Source organism: Herpailurus yagouaroundi, unplaced genomic scaffold (genome assembly GCF_014898765.1).
Source record: "Herpailurus yagouaroundi ecotype Mexico unplaced genomic scaffold, PumYag 141, whole genome shotgun sequence".
NCBI classification, from domain to species: domain Eukaryota; kingdom Metazoa; phylum Chordata; class Mammalia; order Carnivora; family Felidae; genus Herpailurus; species Herpailurus yagouaroundi.
In genome coordinates this window covers 52,791,975-52,805,478 of record NW_024412396.1, presented here as the reverse complement: position 1 = coordinate 52,805,478, position 13,504 = coordinate 52,791,975, and the positions used below count along the sequence as shown (strand labels likewise).

The following is a 13,504-nucleotide window of genomic DNA, read 5'->3' as shown; positions in this document are numbered from 1 at the left end:
AGGAGAGAGATTGGGCCTGCCTGAGTAGACAGCCAACCCGGAAGATAACCACAACACGGACAGAAAGTTTCTCTAGGGTGATGCCATGTGAAGGTCTGGATTCAGTAGTCACAGCCAGACTTTTAACTATATGGCAATAGATTCCCTTTTGTGCTTCAAGCATTTGAGTTGGGTGTCTGACACTTACAATTAAAAGATCTCCAGCTGATACAAATAAACTTGTAGACCTTTCATTACATGGCTTATCTAGAAGTAGTAAGTGAATAGGGCAGGAGTAATGAAAGGGGTTTGAAATAAATACAAAAGAGAATGGAAATCTTAATAACAAAGTTAAGAAAAACAGCATTAGTATGGCTAGAGTAGATGGTGGCTCCCTCAACATTTATATAGACAAATCATTAAAATTTAACAAACCAGGCCCTAATGCCCCAGTGGTGAAGGAAGGGCAGGGAAAATCCCTCCTCCTGCCCTATCTTGTTACCTCCCACACTGAAGAAACTTCTCTACAAAGACACTCCTAGCATCTCTTTACTAACTCTGTTACAGCTTTCCAGAGGAAAAGGAGTGACATAATCAGGAAGATTAAAGAAAATCTACCAAGAAACTGTATTTCCATAGTTCACCCCCTGGCACTTCCTGTTTCTCCCTAGGGGAACAAGCTGACTTCGAGAAATACCCAGTGTAGGGGCGCTTGGGTGGCTCAGTCGGTTGAGCTTGAGCGTCTGACTTCAGCTCAGGTCATGATCTCGCAGCTTGTGAGTTCAAGCCCCACATTAGGCTCTGTGCTGATGGCTCAGAGCCTGGAGCCTCTTCATATTCTGTGTCTTTCTCTCTCTCTCTGCCCCTCTCCCGCTCACACTCTGTCTCTGTCTCTCAAAAATAAACAAAAAAAAAAAGAAATAAAGAAAAAGAAATACCCAGTTTACCCCATTTACCCACCACACCATGGACTTTAGGGAAGCAAGCCTTGCTTCCGTGGAGATGCCTACCCAAGCCCTGAATTAGTTAGCATTCAAGTGGGCAATTCTAATTCTGAAATTCAGGGGAGCCTGTGTGGCTCAGTCGGTTAAGCATCTGACTTCAACTCGGGTCATGATCTCATAGTTCAGAAACCCAATACCTGCATCTGGCTCTGTGCTGACAGCTCAGAGCCTGGAGCCTGATTCTGATTCTGTGTCTCCCTCAATCTCTGCCCCTCCCCCACTCACGCTCTGTCTCTCTCTGTCCTCTCTCTCTCTGTCTCTCTCAAAAATAAACATTAAAAACAAGTTATCAAAAAAATAATTCTGAAATTCAGTAGAGGTTAACCACATTCTTCAGTACTAGTGTTATCACTGATAAAAATGATATTTGGCTTTAACCAGCCTTGCATTTGTTTTTTTCATTGTTGTTTGTTGTTGTTGTTGTTGTTGTTGTTGTTGTTGTTGTTTTTGCTATTCATGTAGAACTCAGACAGCAGAGGAAAAAAAAAGGATAGGAGGGGATTATATTTTCTTAGGTCCCTTCAACTTCAGTACCTGGGAGATTCAACTAGATCTCACCTTCAGATATTCAGTATTAATGTCATCTCTTTAGGAGCATACTCGGATCTGATGCAAAGAGTTGTTTGTAAGCACAAAAGTCAGATTTACATTTTATGAGCTTCTATGTGGTGTTTTGACAACTAGTGACAATTCATTCTCTTAATAGAAGCAAAAATAAAATAATGGGTGTTGGTTAACCTAAATATAAAATTATAATACAACAAAAATAAAAATGTAACATAAATCTGCTAATAATTGAAAAAGTAGGAGAATTAGTGTATAAAATTACTTGGTATTGAAAGTTGGACTAATCATGAAAATGAAAACTAGCATAGCCTAAGGAGGAGGAGAAGGAGGAGGAGAAGGAGGAGGAGGTAAAGGAGGAGGAGGAGGAGGAGGAGGAGGAGGAGGAGGAGGAGGAAGAGGAGGAGGAGGAAGAGGAGGAGGAGGAGGAGAAGGAAAATAAGGATAAGGAAAGGAGGAGGAGGATGTGAAGGGGAGGAGGAGGAGGATGGAAGGGGGAGGGGAAGAAGATCAGCTCTGATAATTAAGAAGTGATAATGGGATGATCCTTGGTGAAGACTGGGATTCCAAAAGAAACCCAAAGAGACAATTTTTAAAGTCAACAGGGAGCTTTTATAGAAATTATAGATAAACTGGCCTCCAGAACTGAGGTGTTAGGAAATTCTGCTCACTAGAAAATGAATTTCATAAAGCAAGAAAATTATGTACAGTGTTGACAGAGAGAAGAGAGGTTGAAGAAGGGTAAGAGAAAGGAAACTAACAATGGAATTTGAGAGCATAGCCCATGGACACAGACTGATTTAAGAAAACCTTAAATGGATGAGTCACAGAGGCTCAACTAGAAGTTGTAGGGGGCGGGGGTGCAACATGGAGCCAAATTAGAAGAGGAACTGCTAAAGAAGCTCACTTGGCTGTGGATGGAGGTTTCCAAAAAAGTAATCTATTACTTCTAGAGAAAGCATTAAAGAGACTGCTTGAAGTTTGAGCCCTGCGCCAAACTAAGCAAATAAATAAATATAGATAGATAGATAGATAGATAGCTGGATTTTTTTAAGATTTTAAAATTTATTTTTTTGTTGGGGGGGGGGCGAGAGTGCAAGCAGGATAGGGGCAGAGAGAGAGAGAGAGGGAGAGAGAGAATCCCAAGCAGGCTCCACACTGCCAGCACAGAGCCCAATGCGGGGCTCAATCTCACGAACTGTGAGATCATGACCTGAGCTGAAATTGAAAGTCAGATGCTCAACTGACTGGGGCACCCATGTACCCCTATACAGGTTTTTTTAATCTGTATATCATCTAATCAATATTAATTGATTGGGAACCTTTTCATTCATCTCCTCTGAATGCTGTCTTGTAGACTAAAACACCTTTCTGTTTGCATATATGCATACTTCACAGCAGCTGCTTTCAAATTTCACAGGAAAGAAGAGTGATTTTGGAGAAAGATAACAACAACAAAAAAAAACCCCACAAGACTACTAAACATTATTTATGTGTCAGGCACTGTGCTAGACACTTCAGAACCACCAACAAATGTCATTATCACAATAAATAGGTATTATCTTGCTTTAGAGAGGGGACACTTAGCTTAGGTTAAGCAATGGGATCAGAGTTCATACAGGTTGTAAATGGTAGAACCTCAAATTGAACCCAAGTGTGTCTAATTCCAAAACCCACATCTCATCTTGTAACACTACACAGTGGAGAAAAAACTTGACTTATCCCTTACATTATTGTGGGTGGAATTTAACTGGTGAAATTTCCACACTCAAGTTTCCACAATGGGTTCACACTCCTTCCCAGTGGCCAACCATCATCACGTCATTCCTTCTAATTTACACATATTCAGCACCTTCCTGAGAATGACTGTACTGCCTTGGCTCCTACTCACACATTCCCTTCCATATTTCACTGATGGCCAACAGCAGTTTACACACTAGCCCTCAGAGTGATAAAGTCTGTGGAGAACATAAACCTATAGAAAATTTGTCCAGGGTCGAGCTGTAACTTCCCATGAGGCATATACTGGTCGAGCACGTAGACTCTGAAGCCACACTGCCTGGGTTATATAACTTTTATGTGCCTCAGTTTCCCATCTGTGAAGTAGGTATGAAGTTTTCAGGATTAGATGTGTCACTTCACAGAAAGTACTTAGAATGGTGCCTAGTGCTTAAGTTGATAGCTATTAATAATTATGCATAATTCATTTTTTCCTTTCTCTGAAATGTGTTAAGAATTTCCTAATTAGTTTGATTTTTTTGTTCCCTTTTACTAGAACACAATCTCTTTTTAAGTAGAAACCACTTCTCACCTCTTCTGTATGTCCTGCAGTGTTTAGCAGAGGGGACTGAGCACAGCAAGCATCCCTCACATCTGAGGAACGAGGTTGTATTTGAGACATTTGCCCTGGAGTCAGGGTTTGGATCATCGCCATCTCTACACATGAAGTTCCTAGCCACACTAAAAGCTTAGCAAAGAAATAATAGGAAAGACTGAGAGGAGGCAACTTGACCTCCCTTGGCTCCCAGACATGGGGAGAGAAGTCAAGAAAATGAAGGCTTATAAAGTCTCAGTAAAGGATGCACATTTTGCCCACAATCTTCCAGCTCCATTGGTCACATACCCTTTCCTCCATGATAACAAATTTTTTCAAAAGTATATCCTTTAACAACAACAACAACAAGTTCTGGAGCCAAATAAGCTTGGTAAATACTTCACATGTGATCATTGATGATTAGCAATGTATATTAGCATACTAAAGGATCCCAGCAAATCTTGCAATAAAAAGTCCGCTTCATTTTGTTTAACCTAGTTATTTCCAAAATCCATCCTATCATGTTGTTTATTAATATAAAGAACAAACTGTCCTTGGAAAATGACTTTCTACAGCTAGGTGCCGCATGTGCTGTTTAGGGTGAGGGACAGAGAAATCAACATGAACCAGAGGAGTCAAAAGAGAGATGAATTTCTGTACTAGCAAGAAGCTCTGGCTGGAGTGGGTGATTCACACAGCATCAGATCCCAATTCTGAGGAGCATAACCCTAGTGAAGTGTTCCCTTCATTTATTCTTGAAAATAGAAATCCAGCTCAGTCAGTCAGTCAGTCAATCAATCTTTATTAACTGTCAACTGAACCTAACACTTTCCCAGGAACACACTGTATCACAATACATGAAAACCACCAGGCTAAGGAATATTTCTTTCCTTGCTTTTGATTCCTTATGAGTCTGACCTATTCTTTGCATCATTTCTACAAACTAGCTGAAAATTTGACACCCTAGGGGACCTTAAACAGCATGAAAGGGATTGCTAAATAAGCCAATAAGACACTACTTAATAACCTGAGGACTGTGTGGTATTTTAGTTTCATTGCCTGATTTTATGACTTCTGTGAGCTAAAATTAAAATTCCCAAACCCATTATCACTGTAAGAAGCAATCCAAGGTTGTAGCTCATAAGCAAAATAGCTCTTTTCTTCTCCAAGATTTCTTTATCCTTATGGCTGCTCTCTTCCATCAGCAGTAAAGAAGGGGATAAGGTTGAAAATGAAAGAGCTTCATTAATTTCAAATATCAAATTACTGGATGACTTGGGTCTTCAATGGTTTAGTCCTGCTTTTTAATTATTAGTGGTAAGAGAAAAAACACTTTATAATTACCTTTATTCTAAAGTTTCTATAAAAGAATAATGACCAAATGAGGTAATACACATTACTGTATCCTCAGTTCTGCAGTTCTTTGTGACTACAGCTTTCAGGGCATGTTATTTCCTGTGGAAATAAAAGGGACTCACTGTCCAGAGAGATTGGGGTGAGGTCGCCATCTAGTGGCTGCCATTCAAAGCACGCTGGGAATAGCACCGCTGGGCTACTGGGCTCAGCCTAGAGGAGCTAGCAAGGGATACAGGACTGTCACTGCTGCTTTGCAGAATCCTGTTTGAACTAACAGCTCACGAGGACTTCTTGAATAACTAATTCAGGATGGCTGTAGGTTCTAAACCATATATCCATTTTTACATCTCTTTGCTTACATTCATTACATAAAGCTAAGTTACCCTTCAGGCATATAGAATAGTAACCTTACCCCCCACACATACTAAGGTGTCTACGTACATACAATTGGGGGGCTTTGGATACTTATTATGGTTCTGTTTAGCTTCATTTTTGAGGGGAGAGGGGTGTTTTAGTCTACACTAAAATGTATTCCTCACATCACCCCTAATCAATTCCATTGTATTTTTCCCATAGCATAATACAAATCATTTTTCTTATGATGGTTTGTGAAGTCCAGCAAGCAGCTTGATTTGGTGATATCACAAAAAACATGAATTTGGAGCTTGAATTACACAGCTCCTTCTAAATTTCATGTCTTCTTGAATGTAAAAAGACAATAAGAACTCTTATTTTGCAAGGTAATGGGGAATTACAGAAGATTTAAGGAGCCGATATATGTAAGACAGCTATCTCAGTATCTAATGCCTACTGGGCACTGAATATATGACTCCTACTCTTCCTCTGTTCATAGACTCTCCTTACCTACCTACCTACCTACCTACCTACTTACACACACACACACACACACACACACACACACACACACACACACGCACACACACATGCTTTACCTCCACACATGGCTCACTATAATTCCAGACTCCAGAAGTACTGAAGCTCATGAATATAAAATTAAATTATAGGACCCCAAATTGTAGGACCTTTAAACAGGAGAGGTCCTTAGCAGTAATAGAATTTCAAGGTTAAAAATGAGGAAATGAGGAAAAAGAGATATATCATATCTGTCCCAACAGCAAAAAGTATTTTAGTTAAAATGACTGTATGAAACCCCAGGGATCCTGACTCTATCTTGACTATCTTAATCACAGAAGAATCTAGAGATAATTTACACCACTGACTTCATTTGACAAGATTCAGAAACAGTAAGTGACTTTTCCAACATCTGGCAGAGAATTAAAGCCAGGGCCCAGATCTCCTGACATGAACAGTGTTCTATAATACCCCATGCTACCCCCCAAGTTTTCTTTTCATATCCTATGCACTGCTCTGGAATGTTAGAAAGTAGAGATTTATTTGGATACAACACGGAGGATGCCCTCTCTCTTCCAACCTAGACCTCATTAAATTTTACCCATCAAATTATGGCTAACTAGCTACCTCAATTAGCCACTCCTGCTTTCCCCAACCCAAAATGATAATTTTCTCTTCTGAATGACAACGACAACCCACCCATTTTGGAATCTCATTACATATTCTTTGTCTTATTTTCTATTACCTGGGTCCTATCTACTCTACTAATTGGTTCGTTATTTGAGGAAACAGATAATCTCTTGTGCTTCCTTCTTTTTTTCTACATCCTTAGCACACTACTGATATGTAACAGGCTCTCAAGAAATACTTATTGCTTATGTGAAGCTTCAAATGTTCCTTTACTTATGTATACATTCATTCATTTATATTTGTCCTCCTAGAATGTAAATTCCAACCAAGTCAAGCACTTGCCTATTTCTTCACCTCCATATTCTTATTGCCTTCTGAAGTAGAACTCAAAACATGGTAGATACTCAATAACAATTAAATAACATATGTATTTAGCTCCTTCTAAGTATCCTGTAGTGATCTAAGTACATACTTTTACCTATAATGTTCTGAATTTCTGATTTATTCATCTCCCTCTACTAGAAAGTCAGTTATTGAGAGAAGAAACTGGCACCTGGGAAGGTGATTGATAAGTGATTTTTGAATAAATGAATAATAAAGGATCTACAGAACTGTGTATCTATTCTCCAGATACATATTCTATGCCTAAGGATATCTCATCAACATACAGCGACAGTAATGGGTAAATTCTATAATACAGATCAATGAAAAGGGATTATGCAAATATAGAGGAAGACCTCCTTAGCCTTACCTGAGTTTGTCAACAGAGAACATGTCACATGACTTCTGTTAAGCAAAATAAAACATTTTTTTTTAAAAAAACCCTTTGCTTACTGAATGACCAAGAGGACTATGAGAGCAAAGACAGACAAATTTCACTACATATAGCTGTACTCACCCTCAGCCACATCATCATCCACAGTTAATTTAAGGCTTTTTCCTCTCCGCACCACCCGAACGGTGTGCCATTCATTGTCATTGAGCTTCTGCCCCGCATACAGGGTCTCAGGTCCTTTGCCTAAGGACGATGGTAAGTGTTAAAGTTAGAATCAATTCTGAAAGTAGTAATTATGGCATCAGAACTGTCAAAGCCACACTGGTGCACATGACCCAGTAGCATTCAAGGAATCATGCCCACCCATAGCCCATGTTAGTTTCACTGATCCAAGAGAATGCTCCACTATTGCCCCAAATGCAAAAGTCTCAATTCATATGGACATTGACAAAACAATGAAAGATATAAGTGTCCTCCTTTGTCTACAGATATAAAGTTCTAAAATGCCAATGGTAAGCAAACGTTTATAAGAAATGTAGTCAGCTGTCATTTTGTTTCTCAAAGTCTTAGATTTCAGATGAATTTCTTAAAGATACAGGAAACCCATCATGTATTTTTTTTAGAACTATTTGGTCACTTAGGCATAATACACCAGTCTGGCTTTTGGAGAGTATTCATCAATTGGATGAGAAAAGAGTTCTGTAATATATATATTCTTAACTTGATTTTGCCATTAACCCACGGTCCTACCAGAAATCAGCAACCATAGAAATCACTACAGTAATCACCACAATAATAATGTTGAGGTCTAAACCCCATGACAAATAATGCTCCTGAAGGGAATGTGAAGTATTCCAGATTTATCTCATTGCTCATCATCCTCCAAAAAGATATAAAAATCTAAGAAATGAAATAATGTAAAATTCCAAAATAGAACCCTTCTAGGTCAAAAAAATATTCAGTAGAAAGTGCCACCAAATAAAGGAATAAACCAAGTTGTCTCTAAAGATCCATGATCAAGATGTTCAAGAGGATGTTCAAGTGCACCCTAAGGAGAATCCGGCTCAACAAGGAATTACAATATTTAGGGACAAAAGCTGTCAAGATGAACACTGAAGCATGAAAAGAATTTGGTTAGTAATGGCAGGGTGGTAGAAATGTCATGTTTTGCTCACCATTGAACTGAGATGTAAATTTAAAAGACAAAGAAGATTGCATAGAACCAGAGAACTTAGACCAAGTTTGATCTTTCTTTGTGGGTAGCTGAGCCCATGCAGAAAGATGCCATGTAAGTCTTCCTGGATTAGTCAATCGCTATGTAGAAAGCCCTATCTTTGGAAATAGCTGGGGGGAAAAAGACGCAATACGTAACTGGCCAATATGTCTTTATGGGTATTATGCATTTGAAATATGTCAGAATACACTTGGATCCGACATATAGGAGGAGCACAGGCCTAGGTGCACAGTAGGTGCTTTAATGAGCACTTATTGAGCAACTGATGTCTACATAGGTATTTATTTCTTTGGAAACCATCAACTAAGGTCAATACATTTTTATCTAAGAAATTTTGAAAGCTTATTATATAGCTTTCACTTTCACCCCTTTCTCTACTCCAAGACTGAGTTATTATATACTCCTTAGGGAAGGAAATTTAGAAAGTAGTATCACTTGGGTAAATACCTTTTAAACTAGGTACTTTTAAACTGTACCCTTTGAGTTATTAGTGTTGCTATTGAATGCTGGTTATATGAGTAATGATAGCAGTTGAAGTTTGGGGGGATTTTCTTCTTAAAAATAAAGATTTTCAAAGTAAAAAGGTCTCTTTTGATCACAATCTATACAATAAATAATTTGCATTAATTTTTTTTTCAAAATGTACCTATACCCCAAGTACAATGCAAATTCGCAAGAATTCTAAGGATTCAATGAACTGTAAAGTGGACCAAATGTATGTACCCAAAATTGGGTATGATGCCAGGAGATCGATGAATCTTGGGGGGGGGGGGTTGGAATTCTATAATAAATCATTTTATGTTCAATTTTAGCTTTTCTTTGTGAGTATTCCTGTCTTAATACTATATAAAGCACATGCATTATAATGGGATTTTTCCTATATGTCACTTCATTAGGTAGCACTGTTTATTATTTCATTAAATTCAGATCTCAGATTGATGTAACAGTCACTTTTACAATAGCAAACTGTGCAGGCACTGAGAGAAAATGGGCTACATCATGTGGGTGCCTTGAAGCAAGAACAGATGTTCTCAGAAGAAACAAATCTGCCTTTGTTTTTTTGTGTGTGTGTCTTTATCCTCTTTATTCTACATGCAAACGCTTCAATAAGAAAGAAGAAAGTAAAGAAAGACGTAGAAAATACTGGCTATGGAGGCAGAACTGTTACAAAGGCAGACTATTTAAACATCTATAGGTGGCATCCGTTCTTTAAGCAATTCTTGCACATCACTTCATTTTTATGATTGGGAACAAAGTAAGAGGGAGAAATACTAACACAAACATAGTCACAGTTTAGCAAAATTGCCACATTTAGTGTCATATTAGCCACAGAGATGTAAAACAAGCTTTGCAATCAGCCCAGTGTGTTTAAAATGCTGCTGACATTTTGCAGGTACTTTGAATTTTCTTTTGTCCTTGAAATATCCATTCTAGTCAAGTTTAAACAAAAATATTTAACTGTCCATTTGACTCTAAAACTTTAGGATGTGATGGTCTATAACCAAACATGTAAAAAAAAAAAAAAAAAAAAAAAAAGCCTAAAACCTCTCATGCTGTCTCTTACCCCAATAATTCTTGTTACTCTGACAGTAGGAAAAAAATCCATACCCATCTCATTAAAATGGTAGGGAAATGAGTATTATTCAATATTCATTTTCAAGCAATAAATATAGAAATCGTAGTGGGCTTCTGAAAAAAAATCTCATCTTCCAAAAGTGGAGAGTCAATGGCATTTATCTTTAATCAAGTCAAAAGGTCAATGCATCCTACCAGAGAGAAAGTGATGTTTAAACTCAGCTGGAAATGTAGGCAAATAGAGGGGAAGAGCAAATCCAATCTGTAGCCTAAGCATAAAACGGGCCTGGTAAGTGATAGAAGATGCAGACACAAGTCGAAAGTTGAAACATACAAACTGTTAGGTTTTCAAAGAAGGAGGCTTTTGTCTAGGGAAGACTTCTCTGGAAGATTCAAGCACAAAGCCGGTGAAGAAGCATCAGGAAAACGGTGTATAAAGTTCTTCCCTTTACAAAAAGGATGGTCCAGATAAGGAGAAGAACTTTCTTTTTTAAATTGGATCTTTAAAAGGAACTGATGGGAATTTAGTTTTTTAAACATTAAAAAAAATACTCAAAGCCACTACTTTTCCTGCATTGTCCTTTTTCTTTTTTTGTAGCCAGGAGAAAGGTGATCTGTGATTAGACACATATTGGATGTGAGTATTAGATGCATGTTTCCTTCTTTTATAGTTTAAATAGTAAATATTGATCACAAAGGGAAAACATTTTGATTCCCTTTAGGCTGCTTAGTTCATCCCTGTTTGCTCTAAATACAGAAAACTAATAATTTATCTGACACCTTATAGTTGAATTTCTCAAGTAATGACCCCTGTGACTGGAGTAAAGAAGCAAAATTATAGTTGAAGATTTCTGAGATACAGAGGTCTATAGAAGTGTTCAATTGTTTATTATCATAGGAAAAAGAGCCTTAATGAATCCTTGGGCAATACCACCCAAATTCTCACTCTTGACCTAGTCTCACTGCAAACTCACTTAGCATCATCTCTTTTAATTAAGACATGTTTCACCAAAGATGGTATAATTCTCTAATGGACGGAGATAGAGAATGAGGCGTCACAGATGAAAAACACAAATAGAGAATTTTCTTAGCCTAGCTACAGTAACCCTGTGGAAGACCTATTTCTTTAAGAAGCCAGAACTCATACTAAAATAAAAGTGAAAAATGAGGAGAAAAGCATTCTTTGAGAGACAAATCATTGCTGATTGCTTGGAGGAAGATGACTTAGATAGATATTAGTAGATTGTTCCCTCTGGGGAGGGGAACAGGGAAAGGGAGTGTGTGGGAAAAATCTGTATTTGGGTAGTACTACAGGCACACACCTTCACAAGGTGGACTCTGGATTTTAACTATTTTGAGCCTATTTAGTTGTTTTCTTTTTATTTCTTGTTGTTGCTTTTTAGTAGACTGTTCATATTACATGAATTTATTATTCCCCCCAGGAGCAACATAACCAGTACAACTACAAGACACCCCAACATACATTAGTTTGTCAATAAATTTCTAAAACCTGCCCAAACATGGTGGTTTTGCTCATACACAGGGAGGAGAAATTCCTTCCATCTGCCACAAAGGACTATCTCCAAAAGTGGGTAGGTAAGAGTGGAAACTTACTTTGCTTGGGGTGAAGGGGCAGGGATGAAGAGGACAATATCTGTACGATAATCACTTTGCATTACCTGAATATCTTTCTACTTGTCCAAGAAAGAGAAAGAAACAACAACTTGATTTCTCTTGGAACCATGTTTCACATGAGTCAAAACTGCCACAGTGCATAACAAAATACGAAATTGAGTCCCTCAGAAAGGTGTAGCAAAAGGCACGTGATTATACATTTCAATGGTATGATAAACACTCGAAATGACTGACTGTGTTAGGTTTAAGAACACCAAATAGATTTTAAAAGAGAAAACTTACCTTCATTTCCACCAGCACCCTAGGTTGGGCCAGCTGAGCTATGGCAAACAGTTTACTAAGCCTACAGCACCATATACTTTATCAGTCTTCCTCCCCCGAAAAAGAGAGAGAGAGAGAGGTCAGGCGAGTAAAGGCAAAGGCAAGGAGGGGAGGGTGGCAGAGACATAGGAAGGAAGCATCTTATTTTCTGTCCAAAGCAATTTCAGGTTCTGGTTGTTTTCTTCAGGTTGACAACCCAATAGAGAATAAGAGGTGTTTTGTTTTTATAAACTCATTTTTTTTTCCCTGAAAGCATTCATTACCTTTGAAAGAAATTTTAAATCATTTACTTGTAGAGACAATTGGGTGAAAAACCTCAAACAGATTCCTCCATTCTCACTGGAGTCCTGGAGTCTCAGGGCTTCCAATAATGGATATGAACATGGGAGGCTTTCTGGAAAACCTTCTGTTAAGACGACTAACAGTGAGGTATGTGAGAAAGACAAGTGACCCACTTATTCACCCCGAGCACATGTACCCTCCTGGAGGGTACTAGAGACCCTGTTTCTAGTTAAAATCCACTAGAAACACCACCAGTCATTACTGAATCTGAAAGTAAATGGACCATCGAGCCTGCCACATACAACATATTCAACTATGGGCTGACATCCCCTTTCCCTTGACTCATCCTCTACTCTGCTAATAGAGTACTGTTGCTAACCTCTGACAGTGTATCACAGTGTACCAATTCATACATTCAGCTAATGGTACCTGAGCATCGACATGGGATCAGGCACCAGTCCAGTGCCGAGGTTTCAGAGAAAATAAGACAGATAAGGTCTCTGCTTTTACACAGCTTACAGCCTAGTCTGAAGTGAGGGAGGAATAAAGGACAATACCCAAACATACGGTAATCATCAGATGTGGTTGAGTTCTATGATGAAAATGAAACAGGAGGATATGACGCAAAGTAATTTGGGTGGAGAGTGGGAATAGAGGGTGGGCTACTTTATAGCAAGTCTCAGAAAGGCCTCTCTGAGGTGACTTCTCCACTCTTGCCCTGAGTACCCGGTTGGATGGAGAGCTCTTAACTGAGGAGGTCGAAGCAAGCTTCTCTCCGGAGGTGCGTCTGAGGCAAATATCCGAGGCAATGGGAACAGCAAGAGCAGAAGCCCAGAATAACCTTGGCATATTAGAGGAACAACAACAACAAACCCCACGGTGGCTGGAGCTTGTGCCCAAAGGAGAGCGTGTGGTGGGAAAGAAGGTGAAGAAGTAAGCAGAGGCCAGATCACAAGAGGACG

At 38.7% G+C, this 13,504-nt stretch overlaps 1 protein-coding gene across 36 annotated transcripts in view; it reads right to left on the bottom strand.

The window, feature by feature from the left end:
- The window catches only part of NRXN3 (neurexin 3), a 1,583,151-nt gene that overhangs the window by 819,852 nt on the left and 749,795 nt on the right, over positions 1 to 13,504 (bottom strand). For all 36 annotated transcript variants that reach the window (XR_005791087.1, XR_005791088.1, XR_005791089.1 and 33 more), the window contains one exon: positions 7,619 to 7,738. Coding sequence is in view for 33 of the 36 variants with exons in the window: in XM_040477865.1 (XP_040333799.1) it covers positions 7,619 to 7,738 (120 nt within the window). In the remaining 3 variants the exon portion in view is untranslated. The remainder of the gene's footprint in view (positions 1 to 7,618; positions 7,739 to 13,504) is intronic.